General features: G+C 42.2%; 1 protein-coding gene across 1 annotated transcript in view; it reads right to left on the bottom strand.

Annotated features, from left to right (window-relative positions):
• The window catches only part of CCDC7 (coiled-coil domain containing 7), a 317972-nt gene that overhangs the window by 208026 nt on the left and 94814 nt on the right, over positions 1–15132 (bottom strand). Inside the window, 3 exon segments of the mRNA XM_081343017.1 lie at positions 8845–8946; positions 9151–9252; positions 12274–12354. Of these exon segments, the coding sequence (XP_081199143.1) occupies positions 8845–8946; positions 9151–9252; positions 12274–12354 (285 nt within the window).

The following is a 15132-nucleotide window of genomic DNA, read 5'->3' as shown; positions in this document are numbered from 1 at the left end:
AGTAGTTAGACCTTGCCATCCTCATCGCTGCGAGATAAGACCTTGTAAAGTACCTTAGTCGTGATCAGTCGGATTCAGACCGGCTGGATCTCCAACAGCTCTCTAGGCCCTGTCTCCGACGCTTCATCTCCCGGAGCTCCACGGAGAACCATGGAGCCCACTGGGATCTGCACCGGGTCAGGGGCCGCAAGGGTACAACTCGGTCGAGTGCCTCCGTGGCTGCCTTTTCCCAGGCCTCCACTAAGGCATCGGCCGAGCTGTGAGCAAAGGAGGCAGGTGGGGACCCCAGTGCTGCCTGGAACCTCTCAGGGTCCATTAAGCACCTGGGGCGGAACCATCTTGTTGGTTCAACAACCCCACAACGGGGAGTGGCAAAACAGAAGACCAACCGCAGGAGATGATGATCGGTCCATGACAGGGGCATAACAATTGGAGAACCCCCACCAAGATCATCTAACCACCGTCCAGATAGAAAAACCAAATCGAGCGTGTGGCCCCCCCACGAGTCGGGCCCTCAATTACTTGCGTCAGGTCCATGGCCATCATGGAAGCCATGAACTCCCGAGCTAACTCAGATGATCCTCCCAGGGATGGTAGATTAAAGTCACCCAAAATCATAAATTTGGGGAACTCAATCACCAGCCCCGAGAGGATATCGAGAAGTTCAGGCAGGGCTGCTGCTGCGCGACTAGGCGAAAGGTACACCAGCAGCAAGCCCAACTGAGTCCTAGGGCCACGTTTCAGGAGGAGGGATTCACACCCGGCTATTTGGACAACGGTGGCCTCCCGCAGACAAAGGGTCTCCCTCATAACTACTGCCACTCCACCGCCCCTACCCTGAGCCCGAGGCTGGTGCAGCACCCAGAAACCTGGTGGGCAAAGATCAACCAGAGGGACACCACCCTCTGGGCCCAACCAGGTCTCCCTAATGCAAGCCAGGTCTGCATGCTCACCCCCAACCAGATCCCGGATGAGAGGAGCCTTATTGACTACGGACCTGGCATTCAAATACACCAGCCGGAGCTCAGATGGCTGCTCATCCTCGCTCCCGGGGCCTCGGGACGAAACCAGAGGTTCGGAGCGCCTCACCGCTTGGAGATAGCGGAGACGCACTCCCAGATGTTGATATGGCCCTCTGTTCATACACCTGCTGCCATTTCCTAACGTCGTGGGAATAGGTAATCCCACGGCCCGCTCCGGAGCCCCAGAGGCAAACCAACCCTAGCTCCCCCCCAGCATGATCAATCCCGGACCTGGCCTGAACAACAGTTGGTGGACACCCCCCAGTTTCCAACCAACCCTGAAATCCCTCTCCCCTCCCTAACCCCACAAAAAATTTAGCTAAAAAATTAACCAGGGGCCTCTTATTAAATTTGTACCGGAGGCTCCTGTCCCTGCCCAACCATCTCTGAGGGTCCCAGCACTTGGGCCCTTCATCAAGAGGAGGAATGGAAAAAGAGGTGGGTTGCACCCAGGAAGGGGGGGCACCCCTGAGGGCGAACAAAACCATGCTGGTATAGCTAAGGCAAGTCATGATTATCAAAATAGGTCCAGCAAAAAGGCAATCCCTTGATCGATCAGGAGGTTCTTAAGTCAAAAGGTAAGTGAGTATCCAGTCTGCCAACCCAGCTCCACTGCCACTTGAGCTGGGTGAACCTCCGGAGCAGGTCAACCACCGTCCTCTCACGACGGTCAGATCCGGGGAGCAGCCTGGAACGCACAGCCGGGATAAGGCATACCGCCTAGAGCTCTCACCTCTAGGGAAGGTAGCAGATGGCAAGTCTAGGCCACTCTCCCACAGTGGCTTTGTACCCGGGCCCTTCTGAATCCTTTCGGGAGGGAGGCAGGCAAAAGAATCAGCAGCTATTAATCCAAGGCATAAAAGCCTGTAGAGTCGTAAAATGGCAAGAAATCCTGGCTGCAATGTTCTTCTCCGCATCAGGAGAGGGTCAGGCGATAAGAGAGCAGATAGGGGAGGAAACCAAGATACCCGCAGTACTTCTGCTGGGCCGCAAGCTCGATCTAGCTGGCTTCTCGGTACACGAGCAGCGTAAAGCTGGTTTGTGCCTCCCAACCGTCCAAAGCACGATATATAGTATCTGGTTTACTCTAATTTTTCTTTTTATACACATTTTTATCACTATTAACATTTTTCTTGGTTTTAATTCTTGTTTATTTATTGTGTTTATGTTGTACACTGCCAGATTCAGAGTCTGAATTGGGCAGTCTTATAAATCTTGAAATTAAATATGAATAACATTTATAAGTTAACAATGATTTTAATGCAATATAATTATCTCTACAAGATGCATAATTTTAGACTTCCGCGTGGCAAGGCTCCGTCGATGGCAGTCATTTCGACCGTCAGCCCCGTTGTTTTCCGTTGAATCGCGAAAACAGCGACAATCAGCTGTTTTGCGGTTTGGGAACCCTTACCTCAGGAGAAGAGGGGAGGGTGAGCATTCAGGTAGGGGTAGAGCTCCCCTAGACCCCCAAAATTATTATTCTGGGGGTTGAAGGATGAGAGCTCCCTCGGAGCCTGAATCAGCTCCAGACTCAGGGACTCCTCTGATCTAAGGCTTTGGAACAGAGCAGGACGCTGCAACCATCCCTGCAATCAATATCGTACTTTGGATTACTTGGAGGCAGGCAGAGATGTGCATGAGAATATTGAAATAGCAAGTATATGATCTCTAACTCCGGTGTATTTTAAAAGAAAGGAAGGAAGATGGCGCGGGAGTGAATTGCCAGAGATAATGGTGAAGATCAAAAGGACAAGGGAAATAAAACAAAATAAAAGACTGAGTGGAAAGAAGAAATTGGGTTATAAAGTGACTTTGTGCAAAATATTTGAAATTGGTTTAAAAGTGACTTGAAGATTTGGATATTTGACTGGGAAGTAATAAAGTTGCAATTTGGGTGGAAAAGTGAAAGTGAGAAACGAAAGTTAATTGGGTGTTAAAATGGCTTCTAAACCACCCAGAGTTTCTACTTCGAGAAGTGTGGGCGCATCACCAACTCAGCAACAGTCTGTACTACAGACTTTGATGCCACCCCCCGCAGCACCTACACCTGCACTGACATTAAAAGATTTACAAGATGCTTTACAAGATGCTTTAAAAAGTCAATCTGAGCAAATATCTAAGCAAATGGCAGAGCTTATTGATGAGAAAAATAAGGAAATACAAGAGAACATTTTATTGGCATTTCAGGGGCTGGCAGCTTGCACTGAGCGTTTGGATGAACGTGTGGAAGAAGTAAATCAAAATAATTTGAGATTGGAGGCTAAAATGTCTGAAACAGAGAATAAAATGGATAAGATTGACGATGATGTGGTAATGATACAATACAGAGACATGGAGTTTGCCCTGAGGATAAGAGGTTTGAAAGGAAAATTTGAAGGAGATTTTAGCAGAAGCTTTGGAACCGATTTTGGGGTGTCAAGCTGAAGATATTATGGTGGATATAGATAAAATATTTCGTGTCAACTCCTGGATTGCCAGGCAAAGAAAATTACCAAGAGATGTGGTAGTTTATTTCACAAAGAGATCAATTAGAAATGTGATTGTTCAAGCTTTTTACAATAAAAGATTTAAAGTGGCTGGTCAAGAGGTTTTGATTTTGAAAGAAATTCCTCCAAGAATTTTAAGGAAAAGGAAAGAGTTTGCTTTTTTGGCAGATGAATTAAAGAAAAGGCAGCTCCAGTTTAGATGGGAGATACCAATTGGATTGGTGGTGAACTACGTAGGTACAAGATATCGTCTTAATACAGTTTTGAAGGCACGAGATTTTTATTGCAATGTACTGAAAGCAGGTTTTCCACCATCCCCGGAATTTAAAAGAAGGAAGGAAGAAGGAGCGAGACAGGCACAAAATATACAGGGAGATGCAGAAATTATTTCATTGATTGCAAAAGAAGCTCAGCAAACTTTGGAAACTGCGCAACCCCAGGGATTGTTAGAAGAATCTAAGACTCAAAGAGTGACACGGGCTACAGCTAGACGAAAGCAACAAGAACAAGAACAACAGAAATCTATAACTACAACTCAAGAATTTACTTATAGTGAAGCAGTGGGAGGTGCGCGACCAAAGAGGCAGGTGTGTGAGGATCTGCAAGACGCAGTCCGAAAGTTTCATGTCGCAAAAGTTGGCAACAAAGTTTCTAACTTGGAATGTTAATAGTTTAAATTCACTGCAAAAGAGAAAGAAAATATTTCAGTATTTGAAACAATTTAAAAATGATGTTATATGTTTGCAAGAGATGTATATTTGTGTATCTGATCAAAAATATTTGATAAATTCTAGATTGGGCACTAAATTTATTGCATCTGCTTCAGAAAAAAAGAATGGAGTAGTTATCTATGTGAAAAAGGATTTATCAGCCAATCTAATTGAAGCAGATAAACATGGAAGATATATTATAATTGAACTTTTAATAGAAGGGCAGAAAATACTTTTAATTGGACTATATGCACCTAATCAACAGCAAGGAGAATTTTATAAATTTTCACATAATAAAATAATTCAATGGGATTATAAATCATGTATTTTGATGGGAGACTGGAATGGAGTGCTGGATACACAGAAAGATAAAAAAGGACCTTTTAAAAGCACACCAAATCATGCTAGATTGCCTAAATCTTTTTTTGATATGAAAGATGATTTGGAATTGAGAGATGTTTGGAGAGAACAAAACGTGGATGAAAAGGATTTTAACTTTTTTTCTGATAGACATCAATCTTTTTCCAGGATTGATTTTATATTGACTACTAATGATATTTTTCCAGGGTTAAGAAGATTAAGATATGTCCAAGAACTTTATCAGACCATAGCACAGTATGGATGGAATTGGACAAGGGAAAGGGAGATAGGAGATCTTGGAGGTTAAATGAAAATTTGTTTACATATGAAAAAAATGTGGAAGAATGTAAAAAAATATATGAAAGAATTTTTTTATAACAAATATGCATAAAGGTACTTCTATTGAAATAGTTTGGGATGCAAGTAAAGCTTACATGAGAGGAGTGTTAATATATTTGAATAATAAATATAGACGTAGATTGGAATATAAGCGTAAAGAGTTAGAGGAGTAAATAAAGATGAAAGAGAAGGCTCTTATTTTGAACCCATCTAATAAGAGGGTGAAAGAAGCAATTAATCTGATAAGAGGGCAGTTTAATATATTGATGGCAGACCAAGTGGCAACTAATTTACGGTATGCTAAACATAATACTTTTTGTAATGCTAATAAGTCAGGTAGGTGGTTAGCTTATCTGTTAAGGAAAAAACAAAAGTCACATAATATAGATAAGATAGAATATAAGGGCAAAGAGGTGTTTCAGCAAAATTTTATTAAAAAGGCTTTTGTTGAATTTTATTCCAAATTATATGTTAGGGATGTAACTCAAGGTTTAGATATAGATAGATATTTACAAGGTGTGAATATCCCTGTACTTGCACAAGAGCAAAGGGAAGGAATGAATCAATTGATAACTGTTGAAGAAATTATTTTAGCAATTAAACAATTAAAAGTGGGTAAGGCACCTGGAACTGATGGTTTGACAGCTATTTATTATAAAAACTTACAAATAGAAAGGGTGGAACCTCTAAAACAATTATTTAGAACAATACAGTCTGGAGGAGAAGTGCCTCCTTCGTGGAAAACAGCTTTTATAACGTTAATTCCAAAGGAAGATCAAGATCTTACTCAAAGTAAAAATTAAAGACCAATGTCGCTTTTAAATACTGATTATAAGATATTTGCTAAAATTTTAGCAAATAGATTAATGAAGGTTATGCAGCAAAAGATTCATAGTGATCAAACAGGATTTATAAGTGGTAGACAAATGAAAAATAATGCGAGACACATTGTAAATTTATTAGAATTTTGGGAAAAAATAATCAAGTTCCCGCAGTGCTGATTTTTTTGGATGCTGAAAAGGCCTTTGATCAATTGAATTGGCAATTTTTACTTAAAGTATTGGAGAAGATGGAGTTTAGGGATAGGTTTTTACAACCTATTAGGGCAATATATCAGAAACAAACAGCTCAAATAATAATTAATGGTAGTTTAACAGAAGCTTGTAAAATTGAAAAGGGTACAAGACAGTGATGTCCGTTGTCACCTTTGTTGTTTGTTTTAACATTGGAAATATTATTGATCAAGATACGTGATTCAAATAAGATAAAGTAAATTAAAATAAAAGATCAAGATTATAGATTAAGGGCATTTGCGGATGACTTGGTTATTACATTAAGTCAACCGACTTTGTCAGTTGTAGATTTGATGGAGATAATTTTGCAATATGGAAAAGTTTCTGGATTTAAGATAAATAGGCAAAAAACTAAAATACTGTCTAAAAATATGACTATAGAACAAAAGGAAGTCCTAGGAAAATTAACAGGATTTGAAATTGTTAAAAAGATTAAATATTTAGGGGTATATATTTCAGTTTCAAATGTGAAATTATATAAAAATAATTATGAATTGTTATGGTTAAAAGTACAAAAAGAGTTAGATAGTTGGAGAAAATTACAATTGTCTTTATTGGGAAGAATTGCAGCAGTGAAAATGAATGTCTTACCAAAATTTTTATTCTTGTTTCAAATGATACCTATACTTAAAAAAGACTCAAATTTGGAAGAATGGCAGAAAGGTATTAATAAATTTGTTTGGGCAGGGAAAAGACTGAGAGTAAAACTTAAGATAATGAAAGTTATATGTGAAAGAGGTGGTCTTAAAATGCCCAATTTTAAATTATATTATGAGGCTGTGGTTTTATCATCAATTAGTGATTGGTTTAATTTAACACAAGGAAGATTATTGAATATTGAGGGATGTGATTTATTATATGGTTGGCATGCATATTTGTTGTATGACAAGAAGGTGGATAATATCTTTTAAACTCATATATTAAGATATGCTGTGTTGCGAGTTTGGAAAAAATACCGATACAAGTTAAATTATAAAATACCAATTTGGGCAATACCTAAACATGCAATAGAAAATATAAGTGTGGGATTTAAACATGATGTGACTACATATAAAGAAATTCTTAGAATGGAAAGGAATGTATGGCAATTAAAGTCGTTTAATATTTTAAAAGAAGAAAAAATAGTTCAGACCTGGTTTCAGTATGGGCAGTTACAAGCTAGATGGAAAGACGACCAGAAAATTGGCATTTTGACAACTGATGAAAATTTGGTAAAACAAATCAGAGATCAAAGTCAAGCGCATATAAGAAGGATATATAATGCATTGATAGAAATAGATTCAGAAATGGAACTTGTTAAAGATTGTATGATAAAATGGGCCCAGAATTTTCAGGAGTCAATAACGATGGATATTTGGGGAAAAATTTGGGTCAGAAATGTAAAATTCACACAGGCACAAAATTTAAGAGAGAATTTTTATAAAATGTTTTATAGATGGCATTTAGGTCTGAAAAAATTAGCATGTATGTATCCAAATTATCAGCCTAAATGTTGGAGGTGTGGTTGTGATGATGCAACGTATTATCATATATGGTGGACTTGCAAAAACGTTAAAGCTTTTTGGATTAAAATTTGGTGGAATATGCAGAAAATATTTAAGAAAAAGATAAGGTTTTCTCCACAGTTATTTCTGTTGGGTGTTATTACAGATTGTACTGTTATAGAAACCAAATTGATGTTGAATTTAATAATGGCAGCAAGACTTTTAAGGACCTGCCTACGATAGAAGAGTGGACTTTAAAAGTTTCAAACCTGGCAGAAATGGCAAAAATCTCAGCATATTTGAAAGAACAATCGCAACAGAGATATACTTTGGAATGGAGAAGATGGATCGATTATATTCAGAATAAATATGGGACTAAAAAGTTTCATTTAGCATATGAATAATTATTAGTATTATAAGATGTATTATTACTTAGTTATTATTATTTAGTTATTTAGTTATGTTTAAGGGGAGTTAAAGTGCGATAGAATTTAAAGTGTTTTTTTTAGTTAGTTAGCATATTTTAGCTTAGGTTTGTAAAAGTTAATACCATATTTTCTGGCGTATAAGACGACTTTTTAACCCATGAAAATCTTCTCAAAAGTCAGGGGTCGTCTTATACACCGGGTGCTGAAACTTTAGGGACAGGGCTGGCTGGAAAACCTGGAGCAGATCTCCCATTTGGTTTGTGCAGGGAAAGCGGGACCAATTGGAGAAGAAGCTGCAGTCTGTGATTTTTTACAGGCTGGGGTCTGGGCGTCTTTCCTTCTAAAGTTGAAGAGCAGCTGCAGTCTATCCCAACTTGAAAGGCAGGTGGGGAATGCAGCAGCCAGAGCAGCTGCTTAGCTCTAAGGACACATTTGACTCAAGAACTGGGCGGGCTGGCTGGAAAACCTGGAGCGGATCTCCCATTTGGTCTGCGCAGGGAAAGCATTAGAGTGAATTAGGAAAAGTTTAATCCACTTGCACTGTTTTATGTTTACATGTTTGATGACAAACAGCCTTATGTTTATAAGTGACAGTTTTCCTACTAAGTACCTGCATGTCATAAGCATTTGAATTGAAATTACCATATTAAAATCAAATCTGATGTTTTTTAATTATTTGGTGTGCGTTGGAAGAGGGGTAGTCTTATACGGCGAGTATAGCCCAAACCCTATAATTTAACAGGAAATGTAGGGGGTCGTCTTATACGCCCAGTCGTCTTATACGCTGGAAAATACGGTACCCTGTATTCAGCTCTGGGAAGTCGGGGGGGAGGGGAAGAGATAGCAAGTGGGGGGAGGGGGAGGGGGGAGTTTATGTTTTTAAAATGTATTTTAAAACTTTTCAATAAAAAAGATGCATAATTCTAATTTGATACCCACCAATATTTTCGTGTTTTCTAACTTGTTGATAATCTTTTAAGTGTGAGTCTAAGATTGAAAGGAAGGCTGTTCTTTCTTCTGCCAGATCATTTCTTTCTTTCTCTATTAAAAAAGGAAGACATTTAATCTAACCAATGGTGCTAAGGAATTAAACATACAAAACTAAAAGTTATAATTCTATTACTTTATAGTTTTTGGATATAATAAAGATACATTCATTCCACCACTTTACCTTTTCTACACTATTATAACAATAGTTAATCTATATTAAATTTGTCATTTTAATATTTATCTTACAATTTCTACCTGAGAGATCAGCATTAGGAGGCTGCTCTTGCAATAAAGGTCTAACAACCGATACTACATTTGCAAGTAAAGTTCTCTTTTTTTCATCTTCCTCTCTTTCACCTATATGCATTGAAAGAAAATGAGATATTATATAATTATTATTACCAAATACCGTATTTTCCGGTGTATAAGACGACTTTTTAACCCATGAAAATCTTCTCAAAAGTCAGGGGTCGTCTTATACGCCGGGTGCTGAAACTTTAGGGACAGGGCTGGCTGGAAAACCTGGAGCGGATCTCCCATTTTGTCTGCGCAGGGAAAGCCGGACCAATTGGAGAAGAAACTGCAGTCTGTGATTTTTTACAGGCTGGGGTCTGGGAGTCTTTCCTTCTAAAGTTGAAGAGCAGCTGTAGTCTATCCCAACTTGAAAGGCAGGTGGGGAATGCAGCAGCCAGAGCAGCTGCTTAGCTCTAAGGACACATTTGACTCAGGAACTGGGCGGGCTGGCTGGAAAACCTGGAGCGGATCTCCCATTTGGTCTTTTTTTTTAATCCCATTTATATCATGCCCTTCTCCAAAGACTCAGGGCAGCTTACAATTTAAAGCAAAAATCAATGTGCTTAGCAATAGCCTTTATTCTATGTATATGCCTGCTTATTAGGGCTTTGGCCCCCCCCAACAGGATTATTACAAAGTCAGCTTATTGCCCCCAACAATCTGGGTCCTCATTTTACCTACCTCGGAAGGATGGAAGGCTGAGTCAACCTTGAGCCTGGTGGGATGTGAACCTGCACTAATTGCAGGCAGCTGGTGTTACTTAAGGCTCTGCGCAGGGAAAGCTTTAGAGTGAATTAGGAAAAGTTTAATCCACTTGCACTGTTTTACGTTTACATGTTTGATGACAAACAGCCTTATGTTTATAGGAGAAACTTCCTGACAGTTAGAACAATTAACCAGTGGAACAACCTGCCTCCAGAGGTGGTGAATACTCCAACACTGGAGGTTTTTAAGAAGAGACTGGACAGCCATTTGCCTGAAAGGGTATAGGGTTTCCTGCCTGAGCAGGGGGTTGGACTAGATGACCTCCAAGTTCCCTTCCAACTTATTATTATTATTATTATTATTATTATTATTATTATTATTATTATTATTATTATTATTATTATTATTAATATTGACAGTTTTCCTACTAAGTACTTGCATGTCATAAGCATTTGAATTAAAATTACCACATTAAAATCAAATCTGATGTTTTTTAATTTTTATTTGGTGTGCGTTGGAAGAGGGGTAGTCTTATACGACGAGTATAACCCAAACCCTATAATTTAACAGGAAATGTAGGGGGTCGTCTTATACGCCCAGTCGTCTTATACGCTAGAAAATATGGTAGGTATTTTCCCTTTCCCAACAGATGATGTATGAAAGAAGTTTATTAATTACTCTTATGTTGGCCCTAGAATTCTCTGGGCCAAAGCCACAATGCGGGAGATGCAGCCTATTTGGTCAACTCTGGTGCATGTTTTTTGTCCCTCAAAGCTCTGGGTTTTGGGGCAGCTTGGAATGAACATGCAACCAGGGGTCCAAACTGGATCATGCCTGTGTAGACTATGAATGTGGATCCTGTAGAGCAGGGGTGTCAAACTCAATTTCATTGAGGGCCGCATCAGCATTGCGGTTGCCCTCAGGGGGCCGGGTGGGCATGGCCAGGGTGGGCGTGGCCTGCTGGGTGGGTGTGGCTAGAGTGTGTATGGCCTACTGGGTGGGCGTGGCCAGCTCTACATCGTTCGCATCAAGGGTGCCTATGGGGGCCCGGGCAGGAGTGGGACAGATATGAGGGTGTCTGGCAGAAGGAGGGTCTCTGGGCCAGGGCCAAGGCAATGGGGGCCGTTCCCTCACTGTTTCCAGGATGGCTTCGTGGGCCACATGAAACCACTTCGCGGGCCGGATCCGGCCCCCGGGCCTTGTGTTTGACATGTCTGCTGTAGAGCTAAAGTCTCAGAAGATGCATAGAGCACCACTGGCAAAGGGCAAAGGGGTAAAACCAATAAAGCACAGGTGAGAGCCCTTATTAAAATTTACCTTGTGGCAATAAGAGTAATAAACTCCACTTACTTCTTGACTCACATTGCATCTGCAAATAAAGAGCCAGCAGCCCTATTCAGAAGACCAGGTCCCTTCTAGGTTAAGAAGAGACTGGGAAAGCCCTTGCTGGGTTGCTGTAAGTAATATTCTTGGCATGTGTTGAATAAAGTCATTTCATTTCACTTCGAGTTGGACATTAGCTAGGTAAGTCCTATGGAAATGAAGTAGGTCTGCCTTTATTATGCAGAAAAAAATTGAGCCAGTCACTCCCAAGTCACTCCTTGGAACCATGAGTTCTGCTGACCCATCCCCTTTCAGGCTCTTGTGAGATTGCATAGACCAAAATGGTGATTAATGACTTTTTGCAGGAAATATTGGGACCACCTGCCTTGAAGGAGGTGTGATATATCCCCTTTCTAAGAGGTTAGCCTTAGATTCAATCATATTAGACAACTATGTCCAGTCTCCTCCTGACAAAATAGTCTAATTCGTCCTCATTACATAAGGTTGTTATGGATAGTAGATACTCCATGGTCCTAGATGAAGTGCATTATATGTATATTATCTTTTCAGTCAGGTGATGTTACAGTACTAGACAGCATTTGTGGATGACGTATGGAAGGTACAGAATGAGAATGGTGTTGGCCCTCCTAGATCTCTTAGCAGAATTCAATACTACCAATGATGTATCCCTTCTGGATTGGCTTCCAAGAGTGGGAATTGAGGCATTATAGTATAATGGTTCTCCTTCCTCTGTGACAGGTTCTAGTAGGAATTGCTGGGAGATAAGAGGTCAAGCCCTGGACCCTGCAATGTGAGGTGCTCAGAGCTTAAAACTTTTGTTCCTTACATGACACCTCTGAAATATATCATCTAAAGGCATGGGGTGTAATATCATCAGTACACTGATGATATCTACTTATATATCTCCACCACAGATGAACCAAGTGTATAATTTAAAGAAGTAGTTTATTAAAAAAAATATGAATCTAAAGATAAAGATATGAAATCTTTTGATACTTGGTAATTACATATTATTGTTCCTAATTTATCACTTACCAGCTTGCTGTATTTCATCTGGAGTTACCAGCTCATTTAGCATTTGAAGTAACTCAAGTTCTTGTCTCTCTGGTAATTTTCCTATCTCATTGAAAAAATGCAAGTTAGAATTTTGTTAGGAATATAACTTTTGGAATCAATTCTTCGTCATTTATATCATAGCCTAATAATATAGGAGAACAAAATGTATTTTGAGATTAGATAGCCACTCCTAACCCATCCTTGTTCTTCCTCCTATATTTCTATTGAGGATAGTTATCTGGGACACTTGTAATAAAATTATTGGTGTTTTTTTAAGTAACAAGAAACTCTGTCCAGAGCAAGGTACTTATATTTCAGCTCAATTATACTTTCTTTCAAAATCATATTTACATATTCCTTTTATCAAATATTTTGCACAACTACAAAATGCTCTTTGCAACAACAGCATGTTCCAAGCATAGTAAGATTCAATTGAAATTGTATTGTTTGTCTAATTCAGGATATGGCAAAATATTCTCTTCATTATAGATTTAGGATTGGCATAATCCTAAATCTATAAACAATTGGCATTGTTTCGGACTGTTTGCAATGATGGCGTCGTCGTCGTTTTCCAGGCTTGCTGGCCCGTTCCACCGGCAATGACGGCGTTTATGGCGAGAGCGGCAGTGACATGGCGGCGGCCGGTGTTTTTGTCCAGTCAGCGGTGGCCGTAGCAGTTCGGGCGGACTATCAACTTATTTAACAACTTCTTACCTGCCTCCTTTTCCCCCTTTGGACTGGGATGGACCTGGGCACAAGCCTCAGTGGGAGAGTGGCTTGCTTTACATCGGCAGCCCCATAGAGGTGAGAGCTCTATGGGACATGCCCCACCCAGGGTGTATATTTTGGACCACCCTCGGGAGCGGATTCGTGATCCGTCGTGAGAGGACGGATTGTGGTCTGCTCCTGGGAGTAGCCAACCGAGTGGCAGTAAGTTGGTGAATGGTCCAAATGTTCACTCCCTACCCTCCGATCCTCCTATTGGATTTTTCAATTGCGGGACTGCCTTCCCTGGACTCTTTCGGACTTCATGCATTGTTATTCTGGCACAGATTTGCTCACCCTCAGGGGTGCCCCCCTCTCCTAGGTGCGTCCCGCCTTCTTTGCCAACCCCAGTCTCGATGAAGGGCCCAATTGTTGGGACCTTGAGAGATGGCCGGGTAAGGGCAGGGGCCTTCAATATCAATATAAATTTAATAGGAGGCCCCTGATTAACATTTTAGCGAAATTTTTTAGGGGGTTAGGGAGAGGGGTAGGAGTGGGTGGTGGCTGTTTGACTATGGGGGGTGGTCATACAACCGTGGTTCAGGCCAGGCCGGGGTCTGATCGCGTAGGGGGAGAGCGGGGTGCGGTTACATCCGGGACTCGGGAGCGGGTCGTGGGACTATTGATTCCCACGACATTGGGGAATGGCAGCAGGCATATGGACAGAGGGCCGTATCGTCACCGGGAGGGCCGTCTCCGCTATTTACAAGCGGTGAGGCGCTCCGACCCTCTGCTTCTTCCCCGAGGTTCCGGGAGCGAGGATGTGCAGCCTCCTGAGCTCTGGCTGGTGTATCTGAATGCCAGGTCCGTGATTAACAAAGTTCCCCTCATGCGGGATTTGATGGAGGGTGAGCATGCGGACCTGGCTTGCATCACGGAGACCTGGTTGGGTCCAGAGGGTGGGGTCCCTTTGGTTGATCTCTGCCCACCAGGTTTCCAGGTGCTGCACCGGCCTCGGGCTCACGGTAGGGGCGGGGGAGTGGCGGTAGCTATTAGGGAGACCTTATGTCCGCGGGAGACCACCGTTCCTCAGATAGTCGGGTGTGAGTCTCTCTTTATGAGATTTGGTCCAGGGGCGCAGTTGGGCTTGCTGCTGGTGTACGTTTCGCCTAGTCGCACAGCAGCAGCCTTGCCTGAGCTACTCGATGTCCTCTCTGGGTTGGTGATTGAGTTCCCCAAACTTATAGTTTTGGGTGACTTCAATCTACCATCCCTGGGAGGGTCATCTGAGTTGGCTCGGGAGTTCATGGCTTCCATGACGGCCATGGACCTGACGCAGGTAATTGCCGAACCAACTCATGAGGGAGGCCACACCCTTGACCTAGTTTTTTTATCTGGACGGTGGTTTGATGATCTTGGTGGCGGGTCTCCATTTATTATGCCCCTGTCATGGACCGATCATCATCTCCTGCGGCTGGTCTTCCGTTTTGCCACCCCCCGCCGTGGGGACGTGGAACCAACTAGATGGTACCGCCCCAGGCGCTTAATGGACCCTGATGGGTTCCAGGCAGCGCTGGGGTCCCCACCTGCCTCCGTTGCTGACAACTAGGCGGAGGCCTTAGTGGAAGCCTGGGAAAGGGCAGCCACTGAGGCACTTGACCGAGTTGTACCCTTGCGGCCCCTGACTCGGTGCAGATCCCACCGAGCTCCATGGTTCTCCGCGGAGCTCCGGGAGATGAAGCGTCAGAAACGGGGCCTAGAGAGCTGCTGGAGGTCCAGCCGATCCGAATCTGACTGGTTGCGACTAAGAACCTATATTAGGTCTTATCTCGCAGCGATGAGGGCGGCGAGGCGTAATTACTTCTCTGCCCTCATCGCGTCCGCAGATAATCGCCCGGCCGCCCTGTTTAGGGTGACTCGCTCCCTCCTTAACCAGGAGGTGAGGGAGGATCCCTTACAGGGTCATGCCGAGGAGTTTGGTCAACATCTGTCGGATAAAATCGCTCAGATTCGGACCGGTCTGGACTCCAGCTGGGCAAAGTCCGTCGATCAGGACACGGGCGGTGTCTGGGAGGAGTTTGATTCTGTGACCCCTGAGGAAGTGGACAGGATTATGGGGAGGTTGAGCTCCTC

The sequence above is a fragment of the Vipera berus genome (assembly GCF_964194415.1).
Source record: "Vipera berus genome assembly, chromosome: Z".
In the NCBI taxonomy this organism is placed as follows: Eukaryota; Metazoa; Chordata; class Lepidosauria; order Squamata; family Viperidae; genus Vipera; species Vipera berus.
The sequence above is the reverse complement of the archived record's forward strand: the minus strand, read 5'-3'. Positions and strand labels throughout refer to the sequence as shown.